Genomic DNA, 11,641 nt, shown 5'->3' with positions numbered 1-11,641 from the left:
GTTTCTATATCTCTCTCTTTCCCTTCCTCTCTGAAATCAATAAAAATATATTTTTAAAAAATACCCTTGCCCTAGCTGGTTTGACTCATTAGATAGAATGTTGGCCTTTGGACTGAAGGGTCCTGGGGTCGATTTTGGTCAAGGGCACATGCCAGGGTGGTGGGCTTGATTCCCAGTAGGGGGCATGCAGGAGGCAGCAGCTGGTCAATGTTTTTCTCTCAGATTGATGTTTCTCTCTCTCTCTCTTTTTCCCCATCTCCGAAAATCAATAACATCTTAAAAAACAAAAAAAAAATTTGCTGTGTTTGTCAATTTCTAGAAGATTGACCTGCTAGGCAAACAGTGCTCTTGTTTTTTTTAAACAATATATATTTTTATTGTTGATAGTATTACGGATAGCTCCCATTTTCCCCTTCCTTACCCCCCTCCTCCCAGCCCCTACCCACACCCTCAGGTCTTCACTACCCTATCACCCGTGTCCATGGGCTATGCATATCCGATATAATAAAAGCCTAATATGCAAATTTCCCCTCCACTGGAGTTCTGGGAGTTCACTGCTGGAGCACTGGAGCACTCGACCACTCGCTATGACATGCACTGACCACCAGGGGGCAGATGCTCCAACTGATAGGTTAGCTTGCTGTGGGCGCTGGTGGGTTGGACTGCAAAGTGAGGTGTGAGGTGAGAGCTCCCAGGGTTTGGCTTGAGCCCCAGGTGGAGGTGGGAGGGGGCGGGAGCCAGGAGGGACCAGGTGGTGTGGGAAGCTGCTACACATGATCTGAGAGCTGTGGACTGCACAGCCCTCCACAGCCTGTGGCGTTCTGAGTTTCTTTTTATTTGTTAAGTTTCACTAACTACTCCAGGAGAGTGGGTAGCACCATTAGGGGAGCGGGGGAGGAGAACAGGCCAGATGGGGCGGCCTCGGGCTCCCAGACGCAGCAGGGAGGGGGGCGGGGCTGAGTCTGAGAAACTGAGTCCAAAACTTGAAAGGAAGCGGGAGGCAGCGAGGGGTGGAGAGTGACAGCTACGCAGGGGCCTAGAAAAGCTGCTGGGTGGGGGCAGCCGTGGAGCCTGGTGCCTCTCCCACGGGACAGGCTCCACGTCTCTCCCTCCTCCTCCCGGTGACCTGCCACCCCAGCTCTCCTCCGAGGCCCCGCCTGGGCTTGCCCCGCACAGCTCCATACTGGCACCGCCGCTGGGGCTGGGCCTGCACAGATCCGTGGGCAATGCCTCGCCCACACCGCCTACCTGCCCAGAACAGCCCTGCCCTGCCCCACACAGCCCCTCCTGGCACAGCCATGTGGAAGTGTCGCCCTTGGTTGAAGTAGAAATCCTGACTCCATTTTACAGAGCCTAGCAGAGTGTGTGTGTGGGGGGAGGAGGGGGGGCACGAAGACAAAGAGGGTGTGAGGGGACTGGATGGATGGAGAGCAGCAATGTTTGATTCATGGCCTATTTATTTTTATTTTCGTTAATATGTTTTTATTGATTTCAGAGAGGAAGGCAGAGGGAGAGAGAGATAGAAACATCAATGATGAGAGAGAATCGATCTGCTGCCTCCTGCACGCCCCCTACTGGGGATTGAGCCTGCAACCCAGGAATGTGCCCTTGACCGGAATCGAACCCAGGACCCTTCAGTCCGCAGGCTGTGGCTCTATATCCACTGAGCCAAACCATCTAGGGTGACCCATGGCTGATTTAAAACCACTGCAGTAGGCTGAGCAGGGGCCTTACCATGATGGTGCTACCTGATAATGAGGGTTTCTCTCCTTATGTTGGGGTAATAGGTACAGCGAACCCATGGAGCCTGCAATGGGTTTCCATGCACACGATGCAATTTACTTCGTGTGGCAGCTGAAGAGGGTGAGCAAAGCTTGGAAGGACATGAGAGCTCCAATACCAGGGTGTGGAGGGGAAGTGCATGCCGCGCATTCCACGCCCTGAGTTACAATCTATGTATATAAAAGCCTAATATGCTGTGTCCGACCGAGCGGTCGACTGACTGGTCACTATGATGTGCACTGACTATCAGGAGGCAGATGCTCCAACCACTAGGTTAGCTTGCTGCTGGGGTCTGGCCGATTGGGACTGGGTGAGATGGGGCCAGACACGCCCTGGAGCCCTCCCGAGGTCCCTCCCACGGTCCCTCCCCAGCCACCGGCCCTGATTGGCCCCAATCTCCGGCCAGGTAGAGGGACCCCACCCATGCACAAATTTCATGCACTGGGCCTCTAGTCTATATATATAAAAGCCTAAGTGACCGTTCAACCATTCAACAGGTAGCTATGATGCGCACTGACCACCAGGGAGCAGACGCTCAACACACAGGCATGGAAACATGAAACAGACTGACGAATCTCAGAGGGAAGGGCAGAAAGAGATTAATCAAAGATCTTAATGCATACTAGAGGCCCAGTGCATGGATTGGGCACCGGTGGGGTCCCTTGGCCTGATCTGCGGGTATCGGGCCAAAACCAGCAGTCCAACATCCCCCGAGGGGTTCTGGATTGAGAGAGGGCGCAGGCCAGGCCAAGGGACCCCACCGGTGCATGAATCCATGCATTGGGCCTCTAGTAAGTATATAAATTCTTCGGTTTAATCTCTTCTCATCCCCCCAATCCCACATACCCCAAGGTATGTCAGTCTGTTCCATGCCTCCATGCTTCAGGTCTTATTTTGTTGGTCATTTCATTTTGTTCATTAGATTCCATAAATAAGTGAGATTATATGATACTTGTTTTTCTCTGACTGGCTTATTTCACTTAGCATAATATTTTCCAGGTCCATCCATGCTGTCCCAAAGGGTAAGAGATCCCTCTTTTTACAGCTGCATAGTATTCTATAGTATAAATGTCCCACAGCTTTTTTATCCATTCATCTACTGATGGGCACTTGGGCTGTTTCCAAGTCTTAGCTATTGTAAATAATGCTGCTATGAACATAGGGATGCATATATTCTTTCTGATTGGTGTTTTGGGGGTTTCTAGGATATATTTTCAGAAGTGGGATTGCTGTTCCCTTTTCCTCACATCTTCACCAGCATGACATGCACTGACCACCAGGGGGAAGATGCTGGGACCAGAGGACTTGATGTTGTTGATTTTTTTATGATAGCCATTCTGACAGGTGTGAGGCGATATCTCATTGTGCTCTTGTTTTTTTAAAAAATAGTTTATATCTCTTTTTCACCCTCACTATTCAAAACATGCTCTAAATGGAAATCCAAGAAAAGTACAGGAATTCTCTAAACACAGAATATTGAAAAATGTACTTTCTGTCTTCACTATATGGTTTTATTGCTTTTAAAATTGGTTTCTAAGTAAGTAGGTCAGAAACTATTTTTGATAAATTTTAAATATAGTTTTTCTCTGTGATGTATTAGACAAGGACTTTAGAGGTGAAAAATGGCCCAGTCTCTTCCTATACTCCCAGGTCAGTAGAAAATATTCAAACACTAACATTTCAGGCCTTAAGAGCCTTAAATGAGTTAGAAAACAAACATACAAACAAATGGGAGAGGCAGGAATGTCTCTACTTACAACTTTATACACAAAAATGTTTCCCAATTTCAAGAGTAATAGTTATAGTAGAAAAACTAGGTAAATAACAATAGTAATTACAAGACAATTGTTAAAAATAGTTTACATATCGTTATTTGTTAGGAACTGTGAGGTTCTCTGTGTATTAACTCATTTCATTAGGTTTGTGGAGAATATTCGACTTTTTCTAGTTTAGCCATGGCTTCCACAACAAGGATTATTAAAAGGTCTAAAAATCTGTTAAAGAAATCTAGAAGATATTTGTTGTGCTCCTTGGGGAAGCACAACCCAACGTCCTTCAACTGAAAACCGAGGTGGTTTCCCAGGTCTCTGCCCCTCCCCACCCCCATGGCTCACTTCCTCTTCTCACTGTTGCACAAAGAGAAAGACCAGAGGACTCAGCAGCCATTTGCTGGCAGCATCTTTTTGTATGTTATCTCAGGAGTGTAGGTTTTCTTAAAGAATCTGTCTAAAATAGTGTCTCTCTCATAATCGGTAGGTTTAACCTCTTTGGCTGGGAGCAATTTAAATTCTCACTAAAATTGCCATGCCCTTTATCTTCTAAGTGTTGGGAGCATGAATGCCAATGGAATCAGGCCAGAGTCTGAATACTAGTCTCTTAGCCTCTGTTTTCCCCATCCATAAAAATGAATGAGGTAACTCCTACCTCCTAGAATGTATTAAGGTATCCGCTCCCTCTTTGCTTAGTTCATTCACTCCTTCAGTTTACCGAATACTTACCACGTGCTAAGCACCATTCTAAGGCACCTAAAGAGGTCTGTTACACTCTAAAGTTCAAAGTAGTTACTATCAGTGGTCATTTTCCCCACAAAGCAACAAAACAAAGAAAATCGCCTAAACAGTAACGGGAAGATGCAGAAAATTCCTTGGCAAGGAGCTTTACAAAAAGAATCTATTCCCTGAAGGGAATCAGGAAGTCAGAAGGTCCTCCTTCACTCCGAACAGTTCTCTGAGCATCTCGAGGTTCCTGGACTGTTTTTCTTGCCCCGCACATCCAGAATCCTACAGTGTATTCCAGGCTGTAATTATTCACACTAGTTCTTGCCCTGCCCGACTCCGTTTATCCTCTAGCCACGCACTTAATCTTTCTGGGCTTCCATTTTTTTTATTTTTATTTTTTATTTTCAAATGACAACCGCAGGTTCCAGGCTCCTAACTGGTTGAATATGGTAAGCAAGTGATCAGCATCTCGGGCTGGTTCGGAAAGCGAGGGCACGGGACAAACGTGCGGTCCAGGCTCAAGTTCTAGGGCCGGGCGGTCAGCGTCCCAGGCTCGGGACGCACCCGAGATCGGAGGGCGCCCTATTACAGACAGCGAACCCACCCCGTCCAATCCATGCCTTCTCCCTCACATCACGAGGCTTTATAGGAAAATGAAACTGAAAATGCGAAGTCCCTTTCCTAACCTGGTCCAGCACCTCTAGCTAGGAAACTAGTGACGGGCAGGGTTCTGATTGGCGGTTCACCCCCGGAATATAAGCCGAGACGCGAGGTCGCGCCCTCAGTTCCTCGGCCTCCGCTGCTGTGGTGGCAATGGCTCTCCCCGTGGCCGTGGTCCTGCTCGGGCTGCTCTGTCTGTCTGGCCTGGACGCCGAACAGCGTGAGTGCCCTCTCCTCCGTTTCTCCTCTGCGGGCCCTTCCTCTCCCGCTTGGGCACTCTCTCTGTACCACCCCGGTTCCCCAAGTGCTCTTTTTTGGCCATGGGACGGGGCGGGGGGGGGGGGGTGGCGGGGGGAGCGATGTGGGTGCGAGCCCAGGACTCAAGCTTTTTTCTTCTTTCTCTGCGAGCCGGGGTGGAGGGTGGGTGGGGGTCCCGGGGGAGACCACTGGCACGCCGGGGGGCCGGGTAGGTAGGGACAAAGTTTCGGTGTGTTGGCAAGCTTCACAGCGACCCCGGTGAGGGAGGGTTCCGCTACCGCTCTTTCGCGGACCTCTTGCTCCCCGGGCGCAGCTGGAGCGGAAGGCGGGCAGGCTGGTCCCGTGGTTGAGCCGGGACTGTGAATGGGTGGGGACGGACCTTTGGGGGAGGCACGCGGGGTAAATCAGCCCACAGCAACTCGGCCTCGCTGGGAAGCGCTGGGCTTCGGCTTCCTCCTAGCGCCTGCCCGGTTCACCTGTCCCTTCGCACTTTCCCAGAAACGTGGAATCAAACCTTGGCGGGAGGTCAGCAGCAGGCGTTCGGCGGGTGCTTTGGGGTGTCAGAGCGCATTCACATCGTTAACTCACTTGTTCCCATTACATGTCGCTTTTTTATAATCCTAAGAGCTACCCACAGGGTGTGGGGGGCGCTGTGTGCTTTATGTCACTTAAGTCTCAATGCATCTACGATGGAATAGGAAGGTTATTAGCATTTCACAGAGGAGGAAACTGAGGCGACTAGAGTTTAAGTGCCTTAAACACAGGGAATTAATGGCGGACAATCCCTCCTGACTGGAGTATTATGCTGAAGGGTAAACCTTTGGGCCGTAATTCCTGCGTTTTTCAGAACCGCTTCCTTCCTTTAGGTCTGAGATTGTCAAGCGGGGCGGCCCTGGGCCCCTGCTGCCTTTCCTTTCCAGAGGGCTCTCTCTCTTTGGCTCCTTGCCTGGTTCTTTCCAAGATGACCTAACTCAGCTTCTACTTTCAGTTTTGAAAAAGCCAAGGTTAGATAGTCATAGAAGCTGTAAAACCAGTGATAAGGGCAATCGGAGTGGTTACCCAGCTGTCTACTGGGGACACCCGGACATTGAGCCCGTTCCAAATACCCTGTGATGTACTGGACCCTCTCATTTTCCCCTCATAAAGGCCTTTGTGAAATGTGGTCTTTTGATCATGAGAAAAATGTATTTAATTTATAGTTTACTTACAAAATAAAGCATGATGTCTGTTGTCACTATTAATGATATTTGCTGCTGACTGTAGAAGCCTTTTGAAAAATAACAAGCTGATATTTAAAAAATTTTTAATTTGAAAATTTCCAAACTAGTATATGGCCTGTGTAGATCATTTCGGCAAGATACACAAGACATAGGTAATGGTGATTGCCTATGGGGGTTAATTTTCTGCTCTGTTCCATGTGAGGGTTTTGTTTGCTTCACTTTTGGCATAAATTAATTTTTCAACAAGAGGCTGGGTCCAGATTCAAATCCAGGCCTGGCTGATATTGGCCCTCTTCTTAAAAGAGATTTTCAAGATGATTTTGCAAAACCCTACCTAGTTCCCTCAAAGTGAGAATTCCAGGCCAGATGAACCTTGCTTTTATTATATTCTAAGTATTAGAAGCTCAAATATAAAGAGCATTTTGATTTATCTTCACTTTTAACTTTATGGAAATAAACCAGGGCTTCATTTAGGATACCTCAGTCCAGCTCTTGTGTAATTTTATTCTTTTTAATATATTTTTATTCAGATAAACATCAGTGAGAAACATTAATGATGAAAGAGAATCATTGATTGGCGCCTCCCACACGCCCCCTACTGGGGATCGAGCATGCAACTCGGGCATGTGCCCTTGACCGAAATTGAACCTGGGACCCTTCAGTCCGCAGGCTGACGCTCTATCCACTGAGCCAAACCAGCTAGAGCTCTTACGGGCTTTTGATATTTTCTTTCCTGGTGACCTTTCCTTCGATGATAGAGTGTTTCCAGGCAGATACATATGGTCAGAGTGGCCTGGTACTTCTCTTCCCCACCACCTTCTGGACCTGGAGGAGCAGCTGTTCTGTAGTAATCATGAACCCTGAATGTATATGTATTTTATTTTTTTAAAAAATTTTTATTGATTTTTAGAGATAGAGGAAGGGAAAGGGAGAAAAACATCAATATGAGAGAGAAACATTGATCGAGTGCCTCCTGAATGCCCCCTACCGGGAAATGAGCCTGCAACCCCGGCATGTGCCCTGACCAGGAATCAACGAACAATCTCTGGGTGCACAGATGACGCTTAACCAACTGAGCCTCACCAGCCAGGGCCATATATATTTTAATTATACACATGCATTAGTGTCAGTCTGTATATTTAGTAGCAGAACACTTCTCTTCATTTGGATGAAAAATACAGAAATAGAGTTTATATTTTATTTCTGCACCTCCAGGGATGGTCTAGTCATGCATCCCCTTTTGGAAACCACTGTTCTGTAGCATTATGCAATGTATTTTGAACCCAGCTAGCTATAGAAATCATTTCAGGGTGCTGATTAAAATGCAAATCTCATTTTCATGCATTACTCTACTTGGTCATAATGGAGAGTATGTTCTCCCCCATTTGCCAGAGTCCTCACCCTATCCTATTTTCTAACTCAGCCATTGTTTCCTATTGTTCTCACTCATTTAAGCTACTTGCCAGCTTCTGTGGGCATATAAACCTTGTAGCTCATGAAATCAGGTACAAAAGCAGATAGGGGCTTGGTGTATAAACTCTGGGCAGGATGTAGTGGTTGTGTTTTGTAAAAACATACTTTGGGTTGACTCTTTTAGTAATCTGAGCAACGAGTAATAATAACATCTGCCATTTACAGAGCCACTTTACTAGACACTACACATAGAGAAGTCAGATGGGTGTCGATCTAGGCAGGAGCAGGAATAAAAAAAGAAAGATGTAACATGAGTTTTTTGATGTGGATACTGTGAAGGGTGTGTGAAGTGAAAAATGAAGTTTGAAAAGTAGGTTAGGGCCAAATCATGTAGACTTTTGAGTGACGTGTTAAGGAATTTTATGGGTGCTAAGAAGCCATAGAAATAATTGCCAGATAAAGAAGTGATCAAAGATAATACAATAAAAAAAAAAATGTGCTCTAGCCCTAGCTGGTTTGGTTCAGTGGATAGAGTGTCGGCCTGCGAGCTGAAGGGTTTGATTCCAGTCAAGGGCAGATGCCTGGGGTGCTGGCTCGATCCCCAGTAGGGGGCGTGCAGGAGGCAGCCGATCAATGATTCTCTCATCATTGATGTTTCTCTCTTCCTCTCCTTTCCTCTCTGAAATCAATAAAGAAATATTTTTTAAAAGTGCTCTCGAGCACTATTAGGCAACAAATTGATAAAAATAATGTATTACCCTTTCTGGATTTTGTGGTCAGCTTTTCAAAATTGCTATTTGTGCCCTAGCCGGTTTGGCTCAGTGGATAGAGCCTCAGCCTGCAGATGGAAGGGTGCCAGGTTTGAATGTACCTTGGTTGCAGGCTCCTCCACAGCCTGGGGCCTTGTTCGGGGCTCATGCAGGAGGCAACCAGTCGATGCATTTCTCTCACATTGATGTTTCTCTCTGTCTTTTCCTCTCTCTTCTACTCTCCCTAAAAAATCAATGGAAAAATATCCTCGGGTGAGGATTAACAACAACAAAATTGTTAGTTGTTATGATTTATTTTCTCATTTTGATTATTCATTTTCATATTTAAAAAAAAGTTCTTGAGAGCCTCCACAGAAAGGTTCTTAAAGTTTTGGCACAATTTCCAGTGACAGAAGAAGATACTATTAGAAATCTGCTAGAAAAAGCCAAAAAGGCATGTGTAGGGGAATTCTGTGGGAAAGATACTAGGTCAAAGTTTATCCCTCAAAATGGAGGTAGCCTTTTGGAAAAGTGGAAATGGAACTGGGAGAATGGATGATCAAATTTAAACACTCAGTGCCTGATCTAGCTTTTGACCAAGGTAGCCCCAAGTGCCATACTATGCAATTTTCATTTGTCTTTCCCTCGTGTTCCTCAGGGAAACCGAGAATTCAGGTTTACTCGCGGCATCCACCAGAGAATGGAAAACCAAATTTCCTGAACTGCTATGTATCTGGGTTCCATCCTCCTGAGATTGAAATTGATTTGATGAAGAATGAGGAGAAGATGCCAGTGGAGAGGTCAGACCTGTCTTTCAGCAAGGACTGGTCTTTCTATCTTCTGGTGCACGCAAACTTCACTCCCAGCGCAGGAGCTGAGTACAGCTGCGTTGTGAAGCACGTTACTCTTTCTGAGCCTATGAAAGTTAAATGGGGTAAGTTTTCACGTTCTTTCCTTAGCTGCTGACAGTTGTGTCTGAATAGAGACACAGCATAAGGCTGCTTTGATATTTTTTAAAAAAATGCATAGTGGGATTGTCAGGAAATAGTATTAAAGGTCTGATACGTGGCATCTTCTGAGACACCTCTGCACAGCATGGCCCTGGAAATGGCAGTTTTCCTGAGGCAACAGTAAGGATCAGCAATTAAGGATCAGCAATAGCACTTGCACAAATGCATACTCATTTCCAACATTTCTTACCTACTGGCTTCCTTAGGCTTTCCTGACAGCCTCATGGATACTTAGGACCAACAAGAGTCTCAGGGAAGCACGGACCTTTGAAAGTCCCGCAATCCTGGACTCCTCCAGCTCTCTGACTGGGTTGGGATCTAGGCTAGTAGGCAGAGTTGGGTCCAACTAGGTCGTTCTAAACAAGGTACTCATGGTTAAGGACAGCAGGCTATTCTGCCAGACATTTGTTAATACATAGTATTTTAAAAGTAAAACTTATTGTTTTCCTTTTTCTTTCCCCATTTTCTTTTTCATAGACAAGGACAAGTAACCAGCATCATGGAGGTAGGTTTCTCACTAAAAAAAAAAAAGCTTTCTTGTTTTGTTTTGTTCCATTGTCCCGGGGACTATTTCTAGGTAGCTCTAATATGATAACCCTTCGTATATGGAGGACAGTCATTGGGATAGCATTTCAGCAGGCAGAGAAGAATCCTGCAGGGTCACATTCTCTTTTCCTGTGGAGTGGCATGAGGGAGGTGTGTGGCCACAGCTGTGGCTCTGCCCGCATCACTGGCCCTCTAAAGGAAGTCAGGGGAGCTGCTGATGTGGTGTGACAGGGTAGAGGCAGCTGGTTACCCACACCACCTGCAAAAGTTTGCTCTTTTTTTTCTGCAATTCCACATGGAATATCTCTGAGCCTTCAAAAATGAACCTTTCTCTTCTCTTGCATAGCAGTTGCATTATTATTTCGTCAGAAGAGAGGAGTGGCATGGTTCTGAAGATGTCCCATTCCTTCAATCTCCTGTTGAGCCCTAGCTGTGAGCACTGTGTTTGCCTTCTAGAGGCTCCCAGTCCAATAGAGGAGAGAAATAGAAACATTGTTATAACGCGATATAAAGATACTAAAATGGATGTAACTACAAGGAGCTCCAGCAGCATGAAAGAGGGAAGAACTGGACTTTTCTGTCTCTTTGGATAGAGTAGAAAGCCTCTTCAAATTTTCTGTTATATTTTAGGACAGGGAAATTAATTCAAGAGAGCATTAAAGAAGCTGGGTGACCTGACCAGAGTCACACAGTAGCTGAATGATAGAGCCAGAATCTGAACTGTAATGCCAGCAATTCCTTTCTCTTAGGTTGTGGGAGAACCAATGGAATAAACTAAAGGGAAATGCTCTTTGTAATGGGTCTGGAAAATTGTCTGCAGCTACTTCCTTTACAAATGGTGATGTACACAGCAAAAGTTAGACAAGTTGGGTGGTGTGGTCTGTAATCCAAACAAAATAAGTATACTTGCTAACAAGACTTTCCTCCCTCTCCCCTCAGGTTTGAAGATGCCTGCCTCATTTGGATCCAACTAATTCAAAATTCTGTTTTCTTTTTAATGCATATACGTTATTATGCTTTATGAGAACAAATTAAGGGGCAACACTGAGCTTAACGCAAATGTAATCTTTATAATTTTACTTTGGGTTTTATGTCTTCCTGGCTGACCTATCTGCAGAAGGTTGCTGGCAGCTTAGGACAGGGAGGGGACAATTCTTACGTTCAAGATTACCATTATGAAAGAATTTTCAAAGAAAATTTACCTTTAATCTATGTTGCAAATATTTTGATATTTTTTCTTCATTAAATAAAACTATAATAACTTGATGTGTTCAGTTTCTTATACATATCTCCCTCTCTTACCCTTTTGTTTCAAACAGAGAAACAATCTTCAAGTGTCACTTGAAGAAGAGTGTAAACCTCTGTTCTATAGGGTTTGGTTCACGGAGGAAGGGGCCTCAGTGATGTGCATTTTACAGAAGAGGAACAGGATCCCAGAGAAATCAAATGACTTAGTCATAGGGACACACCTGTCTGCTAAAGACTAGGCTTCCATCTTTTAGCCA

General features: G+C 45.6%; 1 protein-coding gene across 2 annotated transcripts; it reads left to right on the top strand.

The window, feature by feature from the left end:
• Window positions 1-4,910: 4,910 nt before the first annotated feature.
• B2M (beta-2-microglobulin) lies at window positions 4,911-11,400 on the top strand (the record flags this gene model as incomplete). Of its 2 annotated transcripts, XM_080672769.1 has the most annotated exons (4): window positions 4,911-5,160; window positions 9,239-9,514; window positions 10,068-10,095; window positions 11,076-11,400. In XM_080672769.1, the coding sequence occupies exons 1-3, from the start codon at window positions 5,094-5,096 to the stop codon at window positions 10,079-10,081; spliced, it is 357 nt and encodes a 118-aa protein (XP_080528895.1). In that variant the 5' UTR covers window positions 4,911-5,093. The 2 variants fall into 2 exon arrangements, with proteins under 2 accessions (XP_080528895.1, XP_080528894.1); XM_080672768.1 differs by lacking the exons at window positions 10,068-10,095; window positions 11,076-11,400 and having other exon boundaries at window positions 4,972-5,160; window positions 9,239-9,546.
• Between the last annotated feature and the right edge of the window lie 241 nt (window positions 11,401-11,641).

This window comes from Plecotus auritus (assembly GCF_963455305.1).
Source record: "Plecotus auritus genome assembly, chromosome: 1".
NCBI lineage: Eukaryota > Metazoa > Chordata > Mammalia > Chiroptera > Vespertilionidae > Plecotus > Plecotus auritus.
Note: the sequence above shows the minus strand (reverse complement) of the source record. Positions and strands in the feature narration are given on the sequence as shown.